Here is a 23,771-nt window from a genome sequence, read left to right as displayed (position 1 = left end):
ACGTTAATAGACACATAACATTACTCCAAGATAAATGTAATGACTAACTTTTTTAGCATCCACTTCCCTTGTTTCTGTAGATATTCATCCTTACCACCTGCAAAGGGTTTTTTCTCCCATTTGATTAGATACAGAAGAAACTGCTCTAAATAAGAACTACTTCTAAAACGAGGCAAGCTATTGACAAGTTGGTAAAACAAGGATATTAAAATCTCGTTTAAAGTCATCGTTTTTCAGATTTTATATATGGTCGATACAATATCTTGGTCAATAATATTATTCGTCATTAAGTCAAATGTTTACTGAAGTTTTCATATTGTTTTTATGCCATTATTTTCACAATGAATTGTCTGAGGATTATTCCGTTTTCTCCGATCATGAAAAGGAGCGATCATCGGATGTGAACTGTCGACAGTTGGATGTCACTTGTTCCAACCTCTGATGTTCTGAAGGTTTGGGTTCGCTCTGTGTCCCGATTTCTATTGTGAAAATTAGATAAAAAGATGAATAAATGATTGTGATTTTTATTTTACAAAGACATCCATAATTTTGATTATCTCTGTTCAGATGCACACAAAAAGAAATGCCCCATAATTGCTCTGCAATTAAAAATGAACACTATGAGTGCCCTTACTTCTAACTATCTGTGTTATTCTCCTTATTTTCTATACGCATAAATAAACATAAATTGCTTAAATGGGGTCGACTTCATTATTTCTTAATTGTCTAATTTAAAGTTGCTAAGTCACATGGGTACTCCAGGTCATACAGAACAATATGGACAATACTTTAATATCTTTGTAACACATTCAAGTAAAGTCATTCCCATTCCAACGAAGTTTTTTACTTGTAACTCTATATAACTTACATGAAAGTGTTAAACTGAAATTGCCGCGATGCTGCTAAGGCTAAATTGTACATGTTTCGTTTGCTTTAATGTGTAAATTTCGGGCCCTTTGCGTATTTTCTCACTTGCAATTTCAATAAAAACCTTTTAGTCTACGTTGAAATACGATCAATTTTGGATCATAAACAAGGACTTTGATAAATTGGAAAAGGCAATGACTTCAAATTAACTACGAATGAAAAGGGGGAAAAAAACTGACATTGATTTTCAAAAAAAAATCAAGCGATATTTCAATCATTCGAATTATTAACATCCCCGGTTACAAAGAATATGTTCAGAATGTCAGAAGCAATGAAGCCTTAAACCCGCATCATAACAGCCCAGTAGACTTAAATTCAGCTCGGTTAGTCTAAGGAAACGTAAGTCAATATTTTAGAAGCCTTACATGTAGGTATTAAATGAATACATGTATATCTCTCTATCGGTGGATTGCTTATGGCGGGTCGATACCCAGAGTTAGATCGGAGAGCGCGGCGCACTCGATTTGAATATTCTAGTTACCCGAGATCTTTGGATGGCAGAAGTGGGAGCATGCCATTATCTAAAGGTATTTATCTCCCAAATCTGTTGTGTATACAATCACCGGCTCTTTAAATGTATTTTTTAAAGACACAGTCGAGGGTCTTGACAATGCACAAATAGTCTTTGGGATAATTAAGAGTTTGTGTCGATATTTTCTCTCTTTATATGTACAGAAGAGTTTTAAATGTTCTCTTCTGTGTAGCGTTTACTTGGAGATTTTTTCTATCTTACAGAAAGGTAAGTTTTTAAGAGCGATTTTCGTGATATTAATACTCAGACTTTGACAAATCGTCGCCAACTTCGTGTTGAAGATTTTAATGTAGACACCTGATGAAATCTTTGTTCTTTCTTACACGAGCGTACCGATTTACAAAGGCTCGGTGATAGATTCAGATACACTTAAGTAACTTAATTTGATATCGGGCATAGTTTCTTTTTAAAATCTTCTATATATATATATATATATATATATATATATATATATATATATATATATATATATATATATACAGGCATATAATTAACCCTTCTGATAATTTATTTCCCCTCCATGAACTCAATATTCTCCGTACATAGTGTTTAAAAATCTCTTCCTTAATACATTTGCTTTTCATTTCAAAGATTTTTCTTTTTTGTAAAATCAAAATCCCACAACCTTGTGAATCAATGATTCGTACAGCAGTTTTGAGGACTTCATTTCATTATTACTTTCTTAATTTAGACGATTCGAGAATTTTTTAAAATAAACAGGCGATTCAGTAATGCTTAACTAATATTTGGGAAATATGAGCAGCGAAATGTAGATTTAATCCAAAGTTTAGATACGGACTTGTATATAAAAAGTTAAATCACCTGTTTTTGTTACTTTGAGTATCTGCGTTGGTATGATCATGATAAACCTTCACACTATGTACATCGTTTGTATGTTGTTGTTTTTTTCCCTCCCATACTAAATCTTGGTCACAAAGTGAAATTGTCAGTATTTACGGTTCTGACCAAGCACGTGAAAAAAAAACATTAAAGTATATTCTTCTATGTTTGTAAACATATCCCTTTCTGTTTATTCGCTAAAAAAAATTTAAACCTGTTTTATTTGCACATGGTTTAAATTCCCCATTTAATGTTAGTTTTCCTAACTTAAAGAATTGCAACTTTTATTTACTTTGATCGGGCTGCAAACATGATTTAAACCCAAAAAGTTGGGTACCTTTCATTATAAATTACATTTGGAGAATTGAAAGTAACCAGAGACAATCAATTATTGTATAGAATGCCGAAATCAATACATAAATGTTGAAGGACACACGTATCAAACTTTGGTTTTATTTCTAAAATTCTTGAGTACTATTTCCCCATTCTGAAACCTAGCAAAATATAACAATCGTATAAATAAGGCGAGAAGAGATTTTTAAATTTTATGGTCTCTAATGGGGTAAATCTGAAATAATTTCCTCAACAGAATGAAAGACAAATATGTTTAAAAATGTATGAAAATTTTTTACCTCGAGCCATTTAAAAAGTTTCAGGGGATATCAACTTGGACATATGTAACCAAAGGTTTTTTAAAGTCTATAGGTCTTATTGATGAGCTTTCGGACATTATGTAAGGAACTGAAATATAAAAGGGATTTTAAAATAATTCCCGAATTTCGTAATATTCTACCTGGTCCACAGGTGTGGAGAGATATTCGCTGAGAAATTCCTTCTTTGAAGTCTGTTGACCATTAAATCAAATGACAATTGTACAAGACATCATAAGAATATATCTCCAAGACTTGAAATCAATGCCTGATTTGTCTTGAAATTTATAAATTTCAAACACTACAAAACTCAAGTATCTACTTGACACATATGAGGGCTTTTAGAAGATTGTGTTTTAATGATCGAGGGCATTTACTGCTTTTAGGAAAATAAAACATCTCACTTTAAAAGAAAAGTGGACCACATTGAGCCCTTTCTGAATTGGGTGACATGTATGCAAAAATCCATTCTTTATTTCAAACATGTCTATCGACTCTTGTTTTTCTTTGCTTTGATCTTTTAAAGTAAAGAATCGTGTTATCTTATTTAAATTTTAATTGCTTCACAAAACGCATCTGTTTCATATTCATTGCCATATAAAATTTTCATCTGATACTCCTGCTCTAATTTTTCGAAATATTTCTTTGCACATTTTGTTGCTTTTTCTTTGGTACCGTGAAAAATCTCGGTATTCTTGGCTCGTACCTTACAAATAATCGTAACTTAAAATATATGTCTGACTTTCATCTTTGGTGTGCAGCATTAATAAAAGTACCCGTGTGCTTTCATTCTGACAACTGAAACTGTATGATTTGAAGAGTATACCCCAAGGATAGTTAGTCTTAAGAAAGCATTAAATCGCCAGAAACTGCATATCCATGCAGGATTGAATTTCATCCTTGCATAACTATGTTGCAATGAATTATTGAATACCCATTCAGATAGAGTATATTATTCAGCTTAGTTAATCAAGATTCAAAACAGAGGACCTAGATAAACTAAAAGGTTACAAGTCTGCAAAGAGGTCTTAATGCTGTTCCTTTCAACATCGTAATTTTCTGACAATCAGTCAATTACGTTCAAGGTCTACTTAGTTGATCAGAAAACACAGTATCATTGTTAAGGCCCCCAGTCAAGTATTACGTTATATAAACATAGAAATATACTTCATCAGCCAGACGTGTATCTAACAAAGGTTTTGATGCGACCTTGTAGTTAATAAAGTATTATTTAAAATTCAAGAAATAGAATACCAAGTTTTGTAATCTCTGAATAGAAATATTTCGTGATCTCTATTTATCTTAGATAATCAAACCTGCCCATTGTTACCTTTAAGCTTAAACAGAAATATTCATTCTTTCATTTCAGATTAGACTGTCGTCTTGTTTAAAGATCTTATCATCATCAAAACATTAAATTCACAACAGACGTGAGCAGGAAAATGGAGTTGGAAATCACTTGAATTTTAGTTTTCTACTAGAAAATGTCTTCTTCATCTAGTTCAAGTAGTTCAGGAATTTTTCAAACAGAAAACCGTGCAGCGTCCCAGATCTCCCGTCTGAAGCAGGAATATGATCGACGACTTTTACATTATGAAAAAGAGTTCGATGTTTCTTTGTCTAGAATGATAAATCGCGAAAGAGGCCTAAAGGAGTCTATGTTAGCTTATACAGAGCGCATGCGTAAGATGACCAACACCAAAAATAGTGTTGAAGGGATGTTATCCAGTGATTCACCCTTATACGTAAGAGCGAAACATATTCCAAAGATACCTCTAACCAAAAACAAGGATAGAAGACCAGCATCATTTGATGAACTCATAGGCAAGAATGCCAAGTCAAAGTCAAACAAACCTCGGAGAGACAAGCCAAAATCAGCCTCAAGACTATCCCTGCCTTCTCTACCAGAACGGTATAACAAAAAGTCCCATCAAGTGAAAATCAGTTTTGTGAGTGCTTCAGATTTATATGATATAGTGGATTTTAGTATAAGAAATAAGGGAAATAAGGAGGACACATTGAGATACATAGAAATGGATAATATTCATAATCACACGCCCTCTCCTACCGGTCGGCCGCTACCTGGTGCAGGGAATAGAAAGTCTTCTAGGAACCTTAGTAAAAGTGCCAACAATGAATCGCCAACTCCTAAAATCCCTAAAGACTTTAGTACTTTGCCAACATTACCACCGATAGAAAGTTCAGATAAAGAACAAGACTCTGAAAATTCAGACACTGATAGTGATAGCTTAGACTTAAATAAAGCGAATGTGGAGGCTTTCAAAAGAAGACCGAATCGTGCCAAACGTATGCAGATAAACAAACCAGATCTCGCAGATATTCCTGAAAATGACGTGGCGTCCCAAAAGAGATCGGCAAAGAGTGAACGAACACTGCCTTCCCCACCCCCCAAACAGTCGCCAAGAAATGTCCTCAACCTGCAATCCCAGCTCGTGGCCATTCCGGAACACCAAACTCCGAATGATGAGCTGTTGATTTTTGACAAGAAAAAGGTGGGGAAGTTACCCCGTCGTGAACAAGGACAGAATGTTACTCCTATGGTGCGACTGGAGCCATTTAAAAATGTCTTAAAAGAACCAGAAGATAATACGGACCAGCACTTAAAAATGAAATTGAAAGCCCAAAAACGATTTAAAAAGTTGATTTTTCTGCGAGATGTTCCGGATAGACATCATCGATTGTAAAAGCTTGTTGAACAGTTTAAACTTCCCATTACCTCATTCTGTTAAATCATTAAATCGTCTAATGTTGTTCTATCTTTTTATGTTTTGATTGGTAATGGTGCAGAGATAACTACGGTTAGCATCACTTTATTCTTCTTATGATGTACTGCACTTCAATACATTGTTCTTTACCTTTACAATAACTGCAGGAAATTTGCACCTCATTTACCTTTCATACAATCGAAGGTCATATTACCGCACTTTTGAGATAACGTGGCGTTGTTTGAAGAGGGATATATTTCATGTTCTATCTTTAAAGTGTCAAATCTCCCGACTTTCCGTTATCCTAACATATCCTGAAAAAAGTACACCAAATATTTATTAATTGTTTATCTCTTCTTGTGAACCAATCGATATAATTTCTCTTTAATCATATAAAATCAATTTTTAAAGATAATTTTTACCATTCAATATTCAGATTTCTTTCGCTGAAGCGAGAAGTGCAATAACAAAGGATTCTAAATATATATATATATATAGCTGCGTACTTAACCGTTTCCTTTTTGCATTTTGTCAGGGTGTTTATACTTTAAAATGAATTTTAAAAAATATTTCTCTTGAAACAAGTCACATTTTCAATATTTTCTTCTTTGGGTGTGGTTTCTTTTATTTGTACTCTACGATCCTACGAGTTCCTTTAGCAAAATTCTTAGCGAAGGCATCAACATATGAAGAATTAAATAGCAATATTAAAATGAAATTGCATAATTATTCATATGCTTTCTGATCATCATATATTACTGTCAGCTTTAAATTTTTTTCAAACAAATGGTGTTAAATGGGGAGTACAGATCTTAAGAACTGATAGTCTTTGACTGATCATTAATGAAATTAAATTAATATGTAATTTGACATCGTGCGATCGGATTTGAAGATAAGACCGCAGATTAATTAAAGATTCGTGCACCGGTCCACATTTATCGTTCACCGATTTTGTCGCCAAACATTCATAAAGCTTTCTACAAACTGATTCTCTCAAGAGTTCCTTAGAGCCATCTATTCGTATAAATGTCTGCAGTTTTTATTGTGTTGACTTGGATTTCAAGATTGCATAACTTGCTAAAAGGATTCCTTTAAAATAATTTACCTTCAATTATTACTTCCTAATTATTCAATTCAGTTGACATTAGAATTAATAGAAAAAACATTCTAACTCTTTTTTAATGAGTTCCGTGGGTAAACTCTTATTATCGTGAAGAGCTATGTAAATATGTTTTACGGGACGTTTTGGAAGTAGTATTCCAATGCAATGCATTTTCTTTTTTATCTTTAATAAGCGTAAATACTCGGTAAACCTTTAAAATCTTCATTTGATTCAAGCTGCAATTCTTTCAAGGGTATTTCCCTTGATAACGGCATCTTAATCATTAATTTCTTTAATCAACATGTGAACACATGCAGAAAATGGGCTTCAAACATGCAAGTGCGCGCTGAATGATGAGGACAATTTTATTTTAGTTATAAGAATGAAGCATTTTCCTTCCTTTTCATAAGAGGGAAACATCATGTTGGACAAAGTACCTGCATGCATGTAACTATGAGAGTAGTACATTAACACAAAGCTCTTTCTTCACACTCGCTAACGGTTTCACAAAAAAGAAAACCACTATAGGATTATATTAGCAGCACTAAATAAAAACTATGAGGACACAAGAAGTTTTCCCCCTACAAATTGTTTGCATACATTGGTACTGATTTTATATCCAATACACAAGATGAATCAATTTTGAAGTAATTCAAGCACTTGAGTTCACGGGTTTTTAAATTGGCATATTCATTTAAAGAAGTTTTCAAAGGTCAATGAGAACTCAAATGAACCTGTTATATACTTAAAGTTTTTGCTAAATCAATTAAAATCTATAAAATCTATATAATGCATTGATTTGATTTTTATATTCAAGACGACGTTTATATTCATGACTAAAACTTCACATCATCAATTTTTTTAAAATCTCAACATTGCAGCATGAGGCGGTTTGAAACACTCTTGCTTTAGATTCCGGTTTATTCATTGTATAATATGTATAAAGTTAGGATAAAAGAATGTATTTTAAATAACACAAGATATATTCACAAAAACTTCTTTCTGATGCATATGTTGTGGTTACATGTATACCCTTGAAGTCAGAGACTTTCTTTTTGTGGCAGAAAACCACGGTATGTCTACTTGGCTGTCTGTGTTATGAAGGATGTGGGCAGCAAACAGTACCGATATGCTCTAGAGTCCTCATAATTAGGTCAAGGCACTTTATTGTAAGTGTGGCTTCCCCCAAAGATGAATATATTTTTATCCTTTAAGTGTACTTTTTTTGGAAACTGAATCAAGTTTTTGCTTTATTTTCTCAGAAGGTCACATTTTAAAATAAGAAATGATGTAGATAAGCGTTTCAACGCATACTGTAAACCAATTATTATACGCGTCATTTTTTATTCGCGACTGACTGCTAGAGAACTAATCCGCGACGATTTATTTCCGCGAACGAGTGGTCACGTTTTTTTATTTCCACGGGTATTTTTGAATCAAATTAATATTTTATATCCGCCCATAAACTAAGTAAAATGGTAGCGTGAGGTCTGCTTACGCATTATTCAAGACATTCTGTGCATTGCGTCCATTTAAAATCTTATATCCGCCCCTAAAGTGCATGGGTAAAATGTTTACCATGAGTATACTTCATACGCATTTTCACAACGCTTAAACGAAAATCGGAGAAAAAAAATCTAGGAGATTAAAATTGATTTAAAACTCTCAATTGTAAAAGTGCCTCATACTAAATGGGTAATCGACGCTTTCTAAGATCTACATAGCCAAGGGGCAATTATTATAAATGGTTTGGACAGAGCAGGACTGGGCCATAATTAGCCGTAATTAACCACGCTATATCTGACTCGTCTGGAACAATAAATGAACAATAATAACACAAGCTGAAATTATTATTGACATCTTATTCATTTTAGACAAATAGTTTTAGATTTGCCATTCGTTTTTATTTTTTCTGGATGTTTGTAATTAAATTTCAACTGCTTCTTGTACACTAACAGTAAAGTTCTTCCGTGATTACTTGTTGAACCGTCGGGATCGGTATTGAAAAAGGGTAAATAACTCTAAATAAATCATGATATGGGAATATAATGAACAACTGGTTCGCGACGATAAATATCCGCGAGCAGAGGTTACTCGCGGAACTCGCTGATATTTATCGCACGCGTATAATACTTGGTTTACAGTATCATAAAGTAAAATGAAATATATGGATATAGTATTCAAGCTCAAAAGTTCATATAATTATACAAAATATGAGCAAAGAAAACACGGACCTTTCGAAACATCAGAGGTAGGATCAGATCACACCCGCCGTGTGCTCCTTGTCATGATCGGGAAATAACGGGAAATCCGTCGTCAATTCAATGTGTAAATAAGGACTAACAATAAGTATGAAAAAACGTCAGTCATCATTTGACTCAATGATAAATTGAATTTGCTGACAAGGCCATTATATATCGACCAGAAAACTTATGAAATTATTACTTTAATCGAGACTGCTAATATACTTGTTTCATCAACTTGTTTGTCAATAATTTACCTTGTTTTAGAAAGTGTGCATACGTAAAACTAAGATAAGGTTAGATTGTGGAGGGTTTATACTTGCCAAAATTGTTTTATCTAAATCATGCAACTTTTCAATTTAAAATACATTTAAATATTTAAACAAATAAAAAATTCCAACAAAAAAAAAAATCAGCAGCCTATCAACAAGGGGTCTGAACAAGTCCCATTGTTTTTATAAATACGATTTTTTACAGTCCAGCTATCCTTGGGTGGTTTTTCTTTGCATGGACTAAAATCTTATTTTTATGTGAAAAAAATTGCACTCACTTCAGAAAATTGCACGCATCTTAGATAAACCAATCTTCTTTACCTCTAATTTAAAGTAATGGTAAATTGAATATTGATTGGAAGCTTTAGAGCCTTTAATGTAAAGCAATACCGCATTTATTACGTGCAGAAGTAAAAAATTAACTAAGTTGTTAAATTAGGTAAGAATTGTAAGTTTTAGTGAAAATCACAAATTAATGGAATTCATATGTAGACTGATACATGCAATTTAGTTTGATGAAAGAAACGAATAAAGACTCTGTAACACTTTTAGTTACAAGTCCTCTAGTCCATTTAAAAGCAGTTTCCATGCATTAAACGAGAAAACGGTTTTTATCAAGTCTGCCTAATCTCTGGTAGGAAAAATTTATATCCTTGCCTACTAATTTAGACAAAGTTAATTAAATTGACATTAGAATTAGCAAAACAATTCTGTTATGTTTGTAAACAATTGTAGTGGAATTCATTCCTCTATCCCTGCCAAATCTACGTAAACAAGCTAAGTTGACAGCCAGACTTAGTGGAATTTAAGTAATTAATGTATCTCTAACCCTTTCTTACTGAGTGTTCTAGCCCAATTTCACGTAATCTTCGTTATTTTGTTTTATCTGCGTTGGAATTTACATTGATTTTTGACTTGAACTCCGGAGACGATTTGTCAATGTAGCTTTAAGGGTAACTCTAAGGTGTCTTCTAGCACGTAAAGCAAATATTGTCAAATAGAAAGAAACGAGGTTTGATTATTTACTTCGATTCAAACAGAGTGTCAGTCCAACTCATTAGTTTTAGTTTTATGTTCGTAAAAGGTACAACAGATGTAAGAACATCGAAATAACTGGAAGGACTTTCTATAACTATATGGTTCGATTAACTGAATGCAAAAATGTCTTCGATGTAGTATAACTGATTGTTCAATTACAATTATTTTTTAAAAAGAAAGAAAACTTTAGTATTAAAGCTTATTATCAAAAGACAAGCTTGATTACAGATTAAATTATAGTTTTTATAATTACAGATAGATATCCTATACAGTCTACGAAAGTCAGATTTATAAGCTCATTTTTGACAAAGGTAAAAACAAAATAATAACTCGTTATAACGAGAAAGCAGGTTATAACGAGATATTAATTCATTAAAACTAGATAACAAACTCGTTGTAAATTATTTTAATGAGTAAAATGATTTTTTTAATCTTGTTAAAATGAGCCTATCTGGCTTTCGTGGCAATTTTTTCAGTTTCTAGTCAAAGATGACATTGAAGCTTTGTAGCGAATGCTAATGATAAAAAGAAATATAAAAAGGAAGAAAGATAAAAAGAAACATCATTAAGATTTGCAATGCAAAGCTTATTGCAATAAATAATTGCATAAATAGTTGCCATTTTCAACATCTTAATGATATCATTCTTCATTAAGCGACGATTAAGCATTAGCGGGAATGTCAACTTTAAAATAAATTAAATTTATTTCATTAAGCGCGTTGCATTGCAACGCTCAATGCCATTCCTCTCATTTCTAAAGCAGGGTTTTGTCATTAGCTGTTGCTAAAAAGCTTTAATGATTTATTCTAGTTCATTAACTTTAAGCCAGCTCCATCAAGAAATGCGGTGGAATCCTCCATGGTTATTCATTGCATGAAAGTATGGAAAACTGATAACGATGGTCTTTGGATTTTATAACTTCATCAAAATTAAAACTACAAATAATAAGGTTTTTCCCAAAATATTTTTTATTACATTATAAAATAAACAAGAGATGTTTGTAAAACACTTATGCCCCCCTCTCCCCAAACTGGAATTTTTACAAGTCCAAAAAGCATAACTCTGTCAAAAATGGTACAATCATACACAAAACAGAACTTGACCAAAATATTTATCTGATACATTTGTATACCAAATTTCATTTCAGTATGTGCAACCTCTGCAAAGAAAATGAAAGGAACTGCAAATAATTTGAAATTTCTTCAAAGTCCAAGGGGCATAACTCTGTCAAAAATGGTGCAATCGTACCCAAAACAGAACTTGACCTAGATATCTATGATAAATCTGTATGCTTAATTTCATTTCAGTATGTGCAATGGTTGCAAAGAAAATGAACAGAAACTGCAAATAACAGGAATTTTTCTAAGTCTAAGGAACATAACTCTGTAAAAAATGGTGCGATCATACCCAAAACAGAAGTTGATCTAGATTTTCATGTGATATATCTGTATATCAAATTTCATTTCAGTATGTGCAACGGTTGCAAAGAAAATGACTGGAAACTAAGTGGACCGACAGACCAACATACCAACAGACAGCAGCAAAGCAATATGCCCTCCCTCCTTCAAAGGAGGGCATAATTAATTTTCATTATATTATACAATAATAATTTAGTTTTAATCATACACTAAAACATCAATTTGTTTTAATTACACTACACCAATTGAAAGATCTTTATCTGAACTATAGCCATCAAGAACTCTTAATTAACACAAGCAACTATGAGGCCATTTCTTTTTACCCAACTCCCAAGAGATAAATTAAGATGATGCTCTTGCTTTAGACTACCAATTAGCTCCTGGCAATAAACTCATTAATTTCTCTCTGATTTGACCTGCAAATTTCTGCTATCAAAATTCTTCTTGAATGACCAGTGCTTGATAATTATGCCCATGGGACAAACTGAATTCCTCTCAAAACATTAACATTTGTTACAGATTGCTGTAAAGTATATGAATATGAAAAAATAAGTTTTTACTAAATTTAACATTTTTTGAATAAGGATACAACTATATTTTTACATTTTTTAAGGATTATGAAATTTAAAATTAAAAAGACTTAGTTTTTTTTTTTAATTTACTTAAATGGACCAACAGACAGCAGCAAAGCAATATATGCCCTCCCTTCTTTGAAGGGGGGCATAAAAAGGCTGGTAAATACATGTATATGTTTTGACAAGCAATAAATTACAATTAAGAGAATTAGAGAAGAGAGATCTTTCCTTCTGTTATCGAATTCTCAGGAGATTAAGATAACACATGATCAGAGATGCCCAACTTCCCACACTAAGCTCATTAATTATCTTTAACTGGATACATGTCCACTCATATCTCCTTAAGGACAAATGCTTAGATTATAATTGGATTTTTTTAAGTCCAACGGGCATAACTCTATAAAAAATGGCACGATCGTACCCAAAACAGAACTTGGCCTAGGTATTCATCTGATACATCTGTATACCAAATTTCATTTCAGTATGTGCAACGGTTGTGAAGAAAATGAACGGAAACTAAGTGGACCGACAGACCGACAGACCGACGGACAGCAGCAAAGCAATATGCCCTCCCTTCTTCGAAGGGGGGCATAAAAAGGTAAAATTGACTGATCAGTATATACTTATTAAAAGACGTTTAAATTTCAATAATAGAAACCATGCCTTCAAAATGTAGAGATTTTGAAAATTAAAACCAAAACGAGACAAGACGAAAAAAATAAAAATTCCTTTAAAATGCCTGAATCATGAATTGAATTTTTAAAAAGATAAACATTTTAACAAATTTAACTTCTTCTTTTCAAGGAAGTATTTTCTGATCTTTCGTTGCTGTATTCATATTTCGTGAAATTGGGACATTTATTCAGGAAATCTCGTATTAGCTTTTTAAGAATATTTGACATTCTAAAAACTTGAGTCATTCGGAAATTTTCGAAAATATTAAAAGAGGATATATCTGCTTCTATCGCCATTCCATAAAAAATCAATCTGATTAAAATCCGATTCTTTGATCTGCTCACATAGATCGCTACACAAGGCTTGTGTAGCGATCTATGTGAGCGGATCAAAGGATCGGATTTTAATCAGATTGATAAAAAAAAATGTATTGGGATCTTTTGCCTTGGTGATGTCATAAGATCTCACCCAATGAAATAAGCATTAGTTTCTGCAAAATTTGACACTTCTTGTCTGTAATATAACTACATCTTGAATCCTTGATAGGAATGAATTCTATATTAGTGTGTTTTGTGCTTAAAACAAAGATATGACATCCTACTCAAGATCATTTTTTAAAGGTTAATGGCACTACACATAAGATACGAATTTGGTTCCGTGCTAAACTCTAAATTCCTTGATTGGATGAACTCAAACTGTTATAAAATGAATTTTTCCTTTTTAGATCTTGTCGCATAGAAAAGTTCGAGGTCATTGAGGCTCTCCATTATAAATTGATTAAAACAAATGCATTATTGGTCTTCTACCATTGAAGCCTGTGAGGACTGTAGGTTTCTCCTCGTCAGTCCTTCTGTCTGTACTTGGACAGCGTATTGTATCGGTCTTATTTTGACAATATACGAGGGGTTATCAAAAAGTTCGTGGACTGAGGCTATAAGATACGTACTACGAAGTCTGTGCTTTCAAAATTTATATGGAAAATAAAACAACAAAAAATGAAGAAATGTTGAAAAATTTAGCTTGATACGTTCATTATTTGCAAAATTATTATAAAATAAAAGCGACATTATATGATCACCTGGCGCCGTCGCCGTGTAGTTTCACGACATCCGACAACGTCTTTGTTTTTCAATGTCCGCTCCTTCTACATCATACACTTTTTTGATGAGATTCCCAGAACCTGAGTAAGAACTTGCACCTGCCTTGTTTATATGTCTTTACAATGTCATGAACAGCGGTTTTCAATGAATATAATATTCAAAATGGATTTATACATTGGGAGAGATCCTCACTTGATTGTGCCAGCATATTTTACTTTTGGGAGTTCAATATCTAAGACACATGATCAAGGTCATTTTTTGACGTGATTGATTTTTCACACCTTGACTACAAATGGAATAAGCTGTGCATCCATTTTCTCTCTGAATCTATTTTGGCATTAAAAGAAAAGTACTTTGGATGCATACTATTTTTCTGTAGCCAGTTTAAACATTTCTTAGGTCTGTACCATTTTTTTCAGGGTCAAAACTTTATAGAATGTTGGAAAAGGAACCCCCCTCCCCCTTTTGACGTCATATTCAAGGCGTTATTTGAGTGGACACTCCGTGTAAAATTTACGATAAAATTTCATAGAATTTCCAGAATGAGGTGAAAATTTCATATTTTGTGGAACAATTGTGTTCCAACGCACACCTGAATTAACGAGATTTTTAAATCTAATGTTCATAACGAAAGAGTTTTTCTCAGTTACATTTAGGTCGCAAAAACGTTGTGTTCAAGGTTGCGCCGCCTGGACATACCATTGCTTACAAAAACATTACTAATTTATAAAAAAAAAAAAAAAAATTAAATTAATTATGGTTTATTATTTAAATAGAAAAGATGATGTTAACTAGATATTTTAAAATTCATTGATGTACCTAAAGCGGTTTTAATTTTATGGCGCTAGTCCACGAACTTTTTGATAACCCAGTGGTAATTTGTTAAGCATTAACAAATAACAATCGATATTTAGGATCTGTATAAAAAAAATATTCTAACCATAAAAAAAATACGTCGAAGAATTCCAAAAGCGTAAACATTGATCCCAGATATAAGAACACAACATATTCTTACCGGCGCACTTGCATTATTCAGATATTGACAAAATTCATTTGTTTTCTAATCTCTTTTTCTAACAAACTAAAGCTTTACAGACATGTCAAACCTTGCCTCTTTTTACTAATTGAACCTCTTTGAAAAATCTGATGTCGTTCATTGTTGCAGATCTCTGCCATATTGATTTAAGATACTTAGAGAACTGGTATGACAAAACATTTTTGTTTTCGAACCACGAATATGCCATTAATTCAAAAATAACTCTGGTTTGCGTCAAAATAATTGATAAAGAAGTTTTGGAGATAAAAAATATAACCGTGGCTAAAATGCACTTGGATTTATAAAAAATGATTCTTAAGAGACTAAATTTGACAATCTATAATATGCATTTCGCCAACAATATAAAATAAAATGTATTTATGACTGGTATCAGTAACATGTAATTGCTAATAATACATATATTTTTTTTCTTCATAACAGTCCCTATTTCAATTCTTTATTTAAAACTGATACATGTATTTTATTTGTGTAACTTGTTTATTAAGGGATATTTTAAATTTTATTTATATCTTATGTAGTATAACATACTACATCATTTTCTTTTAAATATGATTTGTATATATTAGTAGAAAATCTATAAGACAGGCGATTACAGTGTAATTATTCTATTTTGAATATTTTTAATGCAGTAATTGCCATAAAGGATAAGACGATTTTAACAATATAGTAACTGTATATTAACACCAAACCCTTGTAAATCGTCTCAAAAAATGGAAGAAAATTATCATTTTCACTAAAAGGCTGTTGTTATTTACACTTATATGAAAAATAATAGATGAAACACATATTTTTAAAAATACATAAATTGTATAATTAAAAAAGAAAGGGAAAAAAGACCATAGTTTATGAGGAATGAATTTTTAATCTATATTTTATCAACGTTTTTTTTTTCTTTTTGAATTAAAAAAAATATATTTCAAAAGAAAATACCAGTAATACATGCATCAAAACAACTTCTACGTTTTTGAATAATTTATTTTACTTTCCTGAATTAGTATCAGTATGAAATCATCTGACACTTTGAAGTATATTTCTTATCAATATATAATTTTAAAGATTTTGAATCTTTAGAAAAAAGATCTTGTGTGTAAAATTATCCCTTTTGATATGATAAAATTTATAAATAGATGTATATCTGCGTAAATATTTTTATGCTTCTCCATGTTTTGATAAAGTTTACACTTTTAATTTAGTTCATTTCCTATAAATACAACAATAATTGCTAAAATCTGACGATTATAAACCATACATCACAGTACAAGAATGTTATCACACACTCCCCCGCTGCATAAGGATTTACCCATATATTAATTTAGGAATTTTATGTTCATGCATTTGCCTGAAAGTATACAAAAATATAACATAGCGAGCTACAGGGGTGCGTACGATCAGTGCCAGACGTTACTTGTCGACACTCAATGATCATACACTACATTCTTATCATTTCAAAATCGGCGTAGATGTCTGATTCATCATAATATAGTACTTGTTTACGAGACATATATCTTTTTACCCCAAGAATTCCAACTGTTTTAAACTTGACATTGCCAGCTTCCGAAAAAATGTTACTCCATTCACAAAAAATGTTTACTACGCCAGGAAAATATGCTCTAGTTTATTACGTAATTCTAACAGCCTATACTTAATCATACTTATCTATTCTGTGATGTGTTTTTATGTTGGCGTGGCGTGCTCCCTTTTTGGTAAGATGCTAAATAGGTGATTTCCTCCCATCATGCATACAGTTGGAGAAGCAGGAAATTCTCCGGTGCTTACGGGTGACAAAAGATGACTCAATCAACACTATATAAAACAGAAGATGTAATTTAGAAATCATAAACTTTTAAGAATACAAGAAGATACAACAAGAAGAAATTAAGAGAATTTCATTTAAAGGAAACCGTAGAGGATAATCATGAGATTCTATGCAGCTTTGGTTATTGTAGGTTTTTCATTCGTACTGTATTTTAATCAATTGTTTCTCAATTTAATTTTGTCATCATTCTTTTAAATTGCTTCTTTTAAATGTTGTAATAATTTTTTTTCAAAACTTTTATTGAATTTACAGGCCTCCTTTGGGTTAGCTTTGACGACATCCAACCCTCTCGTTGGTAAGTGTAAAGACTCAAGATTACTTGTCTCGTTTTGTTATCCCCTAATATAATCCAAAATCATTACTTTCGCATGCAGAGAGTTCAAAATCCTTAAAAATCAATCGAGCGATTTAAAGATAAGCCTACATCTTGACTTTAACAGATTTTTAAATCCCGAAATTGGTATGTTTATCGCGACAGCCACACATAACGGTTGTTCACTTTCGGAAAAAGAGTCAACGCTTTTAATTTTCTTTAAAAAGGCATATTCGGTCTTCAGATAAGACGTTTCAGACATTAAATAAGCATAAATCAATTGTAAAAGTAAATTTACAACTTTTCATTATGATTATTTTAATCTTAACTTAAGAATGAAAGTGTGAAAACAGGACTCAATGTTCAAACGATTAAATGTACTCCTTTTAAACGATTCATTTTTCTCTCTTTTCTTTCTTTTACGTCTGGTAAAATATTTGTAAAAGGGTTTTGTGCTTCATTTTCTTTTATTTTTAAGAACATTACTTGCTGAGGAGTAAAAATTTATTTCATATTTTGTCTTTGTCAGGTTTATCAGAATGCCAGGACAGTATAGCAGATGTTGTGTTCGTGTTGGACTCTTCTGCGAGCATCTGGCCACCAGACTTTCAGAGACAGCTCGTTTTTGTGGAAGATATTGTCAAAAAATTTAAAATTGGTCCCAATAACACACAAGTAGGCGTCGTCACATTTGGCGAAACTTACAAACTCCGATTTCATCTGAATAAGTATCAGGAAGATGCCTCCAAATTACAGAAAGCTATCAGCACCATTCAATTCAATCCTGGTAGATCAACTAACACCGGAGATGCCATTGAATTCGTGTCCAGCGTCATGTTCACTAAAAGCAATGGTGCAAGAGATAATGTTCCTAGAGTAGCTGTGGTCATAACCGATGGACGATCTACAGATTCTGCCAAAACGGTCGAGGCTGCACGTGCTGCGCGTGAAAAGGGGATCAATCTTTTCTCCATAGGAGTTGGGAAAAATTCTGACAAAACTGAACTGGAGAGCATTGCCAGTAAGCCATCCGAAGAGTTCGTTTTCACGGTAGACAACTACAGCGCTCTAAAGAACATCCTGAATGTGTTTGCTGTCAAAACTTGTCAAGGTAAATATCTTTGTTTTTAAAAATATTTTTAAAATATAGAAGGCTGCTTTTACACAGATTATGAATTCTGGTTTATTGCAATATGTTTTACCGGGTATATTATTCTTAAATTTCAGTTACGACAACGCCTCAACCAACAACAACCGAAACTACCACCACCACTACCACCACAGAACCTACTACTACCACCACAGAGCCCACCAATACCACCACACAACCAACCACCACAACACCAACTACTACCACAACCACCACACAACCTACCACCACCACCACTTTATCATTCAGAGGTGGACATCAGAGTGACCAGTCTTTTGTAAAAGGTGAGTACATGTGCATGTATTAAATTTGGTATTTACAATAGTATTGGTATTTGATAGTCAGAGTTTTTGAAGTTCGATTTCTGGAAATATAAGACCATTCAAAATTCAAGCTTAACGTTGTACTTGCAGAGTGTAATGGAAAGCCAGCCGACATTTACTTTGTCATGGACTCATCTAGGAGTATTGGATACAGTAATTACCAAAAACAGAAGACTTTCATCAGTAAACTTATCAGTGCTTTTGACATATCTAGCTCCAACACTAGAATCGGCGTTGTCACATATAGCCACGAGATCAAGGTTGACATCCCTCTCGGTTCCATTTTGACCGTCCCTGAACTTCAAAAAGCGGCCAGAAATCTTCCATATCATGCAAGGGGGACAAACACAGGTGACGCCATCCAGTTCGTCAGGAAAGTGGGATTCGCCTCGGGCGTTGCTAGACCCGGAGTCGCCCACATCATGATAGTTCTGACGGACGGCCTGTCCATGGATACTGCAAAAACACAAAAAGAGGCTGCCCTGGCTCATGATGCTGGTATCTATGTTTTTGCTGTTGGAATCGGAAAAGGAGTTGACACAGTGGAGCTTAGTGCCATTGCCAGCGACCCAGACAAAGATTTCCTTTTCCATGTCCAAAATTTCGATGCTCTGAATTCCATAAGAACACTACTAGCCACCAGGACATGTGGAATGTTACCCAAGGACGATGCTTCTTTAAATGGTAAGTTTTTTTTTAATTTTTACCGATTCTTCTATTTCTTTTCTTTCACTAATTTACATTAAAGGAATATTTTAAATGTCATGTTGCCACAAACTAATATTTTTCCCATTTCTTTTCAGTTGTTCAATTAATTGCCGAAGTATGGAATGATGGACATCGTATTTGTATTTGATATGTTTGGAATCGGGGCCCAGAAAACCCTTATTATCAACAAATTCATCTCCTCAATCGTGAAAAGAATCGCCATTGGAATGGGAGACATACGAATTGGTCGTCTTACAGCCGATTGTCCAGAAGCCGCCCAAACTGGTCTGGTCCCTGTGACGTCATGGAGTGGCGTATCAAAAATTACGTTCCCCGGACTCAGCAGCCTCATTGAGAAACTCGACGCCTTCTTCGACAAGAATGGTAGCAGGCGTGGCGCGCGGCGAACGGTGGTGGTGTTCGTGGACGAACAAGAACAGAACGTGATGGACATCGTTAGCAAACTTCATTCTCTTGAAAACATGAACGTCATCACTATCATTCTCGGCGAGGAGGAAAAATATGTTTTGGAGGAAACAGAAACGAGAAAGTATTTTTATGTTCCTAGTTATGAACAGCTCTTTAAATTCACTTTCCCGTGTTCAAAGCAACTTTGTTTCTGTGATGTCGCGTAAATGTGTTCATATTAACATATGTGACTGTGATATTACATTCCATTTTTTTAATTCAATATTTGAATTTACATTTATAAATATTTATAAACCGTTTCTTATTTATACAGAATGTTTTACATTTTATACATTTTTACAACTTATACGTGTATTTGATGTTGATGTTAATCATATTCATGATTGTATGTAAACTAATCGATGACTCTTTTGAAATAAATTTTCGAATATGATATTGTGCTTTCCATTCTTTTAATGAAATAAGTCGGTGTGACTGTGCCTATCTCTTTCGAAATTTTTAACTAATTTAAGAATATCTGATCCCGAGCCAGGTGGTTCTACGGAGGAGACAGTATAAACCCCGAAATCCCGTGTCGCAGGTATGCTGACACGAAAAAAAAATCCCTCACTGCTCCATCAGCCTTAATGGCCCGGAGTGCCGCGAGTATTTGCAGCTCTCCACTACCAAGTGGTGGCGTCTCCGTATGAGTGAAAAATTCGCGAGAGAGACGTTAAACAAATCCTCAGCAAAGAAGGATACTGAACTCTTAAAATTAAATTTTGATTTTAGAAGTCTCATTATAAAGTTTGAAATTGAAAAATTCCCATGCAACGATTTCCATGACTCGGGTTTTTTTTTTTAAGTCTTAGAAAGGGACATTTCTGCCCTGTAAAAGTTTTTTTTTAATTACAGTTTTAGAGAAATGGTTTTCTTGAATCTAGCCTTAGATACCAATGCTTATTAGCAGAATATGAAATTAGAAGTGATCTGTGATATCTTGCAATGAAAGCACAAGGTTTTTACATTTTTTATTATATAATTATAGAAGGAAATAGAACGTCAGACATCAAATACCAAATAAGTATAATTAAAAACATGCAAATTTCTCTGAATTCGCGGATACCCGTAGCTTTTTAACCAAATATATATATATATATATATTTATCAATTTTTAATCAAAAAATGCATAGTTAATGAATCTAATTGATTTTCCTGAATAAATGTTTGAGATCTGATATTTTTGAAGAATGGGTATTTAATACATATCATTTTGTGAATTCAAACATAATTTTGTAAGGATTATCAATTACTTTTATAAAACTGTTCATACTGTATAATGAACATAAGGATCAGACTATCTTAAACTAGCAAAGAAGAAGACCAGGATATTGATTCAGAACAAGAGCGGTTTTCCGGATCTGATAATGAAATCCGTCATGCGATTTCTTTTTTAGTTTATCTTAGATATATCCGATGTCAATTTTGTGCCATTTTCATGGATGAGTTTGGCATGCGAAACAATTTTCTTGAAACATGATTAGAGAATGGCTAAATTATACAATTGAAAGACGAAAGGTTTGATTTTTTAAATTAAAGTTTTAAATGATATTTGGATATTGAACAAACTGTATTCACTCGTCTCCCGAGACCGCTTTTTTCAAGCTATATACATGTAGCTAGATCAAGAGATTGTACTGGACCTGTTTATTTCTTGATGTTTCGTAGGGATTGCGACAGTATCGTATTAATAATTATTATGATTATAAATCACATTGATGGTCCTTTGCATGACAAATTTGTTTCAATAGTAAATAAAATAATCCTTTTACAAATTAATTCCAATTATGATTTAGACCTGATATTAAAGTTAAAAAAATAATAATAATCAAATGAATTTTAACAGTGACTTATGGAGTCCAAAGTAAAACAAAGATCAAAGGAATGGTTTGACATACGTCAATCAGTTTACCTGACATCATCAAAGTTTGGAGATGCTCTTGGAGTTGGGATGGGTAAACCTTACGACTTCTTCCTCTCCTTGATGTCAGATGATAATGATGAAGACGAGGAAGAAGTAACGGAATCATCATATACACAGCATGGTATTACCATGGAGGAAATCATCCTGGAATGTTACCATCTTCTGACAGGGCACAAGACAAGGGAGTCAGGTTTTTGGGTGCCTAGGGACAGGATACTACAAGATCTGATAGGGACATCCCCAGATGCAGTTGTTGTGGATGATCAAGGGGAAGACATTGGGTTGTGTGAATTTAAGGCTCCTATCTACAGAATGTATAAGACAGAGAATACAGTGCAAGGTAATTTTGCAATGTATTACATTTCCTACTTTATTAAGTCTAAAATTTCTTTGTACATTTTTGTACACACAGTGTAGGTAAAGCAATCTCTGCCTATAGAGTATGTACTGAACATTACCACCGGTAGATTTAAAAGAGATCTCCTGATCCTATCAATATTGAGGACTGTGTAAAGAAAAACAGGAAAAATAACTTTAAAGGAACCAAACCAGTCCATTATTTCTAAATTTTCATTTAAAAAATTATTTTAGGTATACCTCGGCATTATATGGCGCAGATACAGGGACAGCTGGCCATCACAGGACTTCCATGGTGCAATTTCTTGGCTGTCTGTAAAAATACAAAAGAAATCATGTTAAAGAAAGTATATTTTCACTCAGAATACTGGACCAATGTAGAGAAGATTCTAAAACAGTTCTGTTATGCTTTACAGGTAAGCTATCCACCTCAAGAACTTTCAAAACACATTTAAAAGTAGACATGCTTAAAGCTTTGCATAAAATCGTCTTTGATATTATGCAGTATGTCTAGAAAAATTAGGAACATTCATATGTATCATTGATTTTTGGAATATATGACAAATAAACAATACAACTGCCTTAATACAATTATCGATAGCATCGAGGAAGTTTTGGTAGACTTTTTGGTACATTTTTTTGAAACATAACCTATATTCACTCTGTTTGATTAGGATGCCAGATTGAGGAAAGAGTTGGGATATGACCCTCTGGATTTTGAGGGAGCACGGAAACTAGAGACTTGGCCAGTACAAATCGATTACCTACCTGGTGAGCTGTCAATCAATGTGGAGGACCTTATTCAAATTGACAAACGCAAGCGCTTCAGTGGACCGTCCAATGTGTGGCTGTCGTTTGATTTCCTGATTGGCCAGTCTTACTCACTACCTCCTTGCTTACAGGAATACGCTCAAAAAATGATTAACGAAGTGGATGAACAGTTAAGTTGTAAGAGAAGGAAGATCAAAGAACAAACTGTTGTCAACTCAAATGGACGGTCATGATAATCTGAGAGTTATTAGTATTCATTACAAATTTTTACTAAAATTATTTTGCCATTTCCTAAATTTGACCAATCCTAGGAAATAAATTGGACATCTCTAACATTGTGTTATAAAAGTGAGCAGTTTGAACGTGATGAATGCAAGCTTCATGTGGGCTTTAAGGTCAGATTTCTCGTGTGTCATCTAAATCATTTAATAATGTTTTTTCATGGACTGAAGATAAACTGTACTTGATATTACCAATATCTATGTAGTGTATTGTATACATGTATATTATAGTATATAATAAGGTAATATACATGTACATGTATTACAATATCAAATGCAAGGATGAATTGTGATTGAATTTATGAATTTTACATGTAAAACATGATGAAACATCTCTTTGACATTTGCAATTAAATATGCGAGATTCAACTCTTAAAGATGTTTAATTGATGATATTTAAATTGAATAGTAGATAACTAAGATGGTGAATTTCAAGATTGAGGACATCAGCTGACATATGACCAGCTGACTATAGTCCTTTTCAAATTTGATAGGAATAATTTAT

General features: G+C 33.1%; 2 protein-coding genes and 1 pseudogene across 3 annotated transcripts; all 3 read left to right on the top strand.

Annotated features, from left to right (window-relative positions):
- Positions 1-1,188: 1,188 nt before the first annotated feature.
- Positions 1,189-5,707, top strand: LOC134279182 (uncharacterized). Of its 2 annotated transcripts, none has more exons than XM_062761532.1 (2): positions 1,189-1,454; positions 4,319-5,707. In XM_062761532.1, exon 2 carries the CDS (start codon positions 4,434-4,436, stop codon positions 5,652-5,654), a length of 1,221 nt encoding a protein of 406 aa, XP_062617516.1. In that variant the 5' UTR covers positions 1,189-1,454; positions 4,319-4,433; the 3' UTR covers positions 5,655-5,707. The 2 variants fall into 2 exon arrangements, with proteins under 2 accessions (XP_062617516.1, XP_062617515.1); XM_062761531.1 differs by lacking the exon at positions 1,189-1,454 and adding an exon at positions 1,528-1,666.
- An 11,190-nt stretch (positions 5,708-16,897) lies between these two features.
- LOC134279198 (cartilage matrix protein-like) lies at positions 16,898-20,309 on the top strand (annotated as a pseudogene).
- A 1,042-nt stretch (positions 20,310-21,351) lies between these two features.
- Positions 21,352-23,635, top strand: LOC134279197 (uncharacterized). Its single transcript, XM_062761548.1, has 4 exons — positions 21,352-21,451; positions 21,780-22,197; positions 22,449-22,630; positions 22,889-23,635. Exons 2-4 carry the CDS (start codon positions 21,786-21,788, stop codon positions 23,216-23,218), a joined length of 924 nt encoding a protein of 307 aa, XP_062617532.1. The 5' UTR covers positions 21,352-21,451; positions 21,780-21,785; the 3' UTR covers positions 23,219-23,635.
- The last annotated feature ends 136 nt before the right edge of the window (positions 23,636-23,771 follow it).

The sequence above is a fragment of the Saccostrea cucullata genome, unplaced genomic scaffold, assembly GCF_032062105.1.
Source record: "Saccostrea cucullata isolate Sc308-1 unplaced genomic scaffold, CSIRO_AGI_Scuc_v1 ctg229, whole genome shotgun sequence".
Taxonomy (NCBI): Eukaryota; Metazoa; Mollusca; class Bivalvia; order Ostreida; family Ostreidae; genus Saccostrea; species Saccostrea cuccullata.
The sequence above is the reverse complement of the archived record's forward strand: the minus strand, read 5'-3'. Positions and strand labels throughout refer to the sequence as shown.

Coding starts and splice junctions, on each gene's coding strand:
- LOC134279197 (XM_062761548.1), top strand. CDS start 21,786: ATGGAGTCCAAAGTAAAACAAAGATCAAAGGAATGGTTTGACATACGT. Junction 22,198..22,448: donor GACAGAGAATACAGTGCAAG/GTAATTTTGCAA, acceptor AAATTATTTTAG/GTATACCTCGGCATTATATG. Junction 22,631..22,888: donor AGTTCTGTTATGCTTTACAG/GTAAGCTATCCA, acceptor CTGTTTGATTAG/GATGCCAGATTGAGGAAAGA.
- LOC134279182 (XM_062761532.1), top strand. CDS start 4,434: ATGTCTTCTTCATCTAGTTCAAGTAGTTCAGGAATTTTTCAAACAGAA.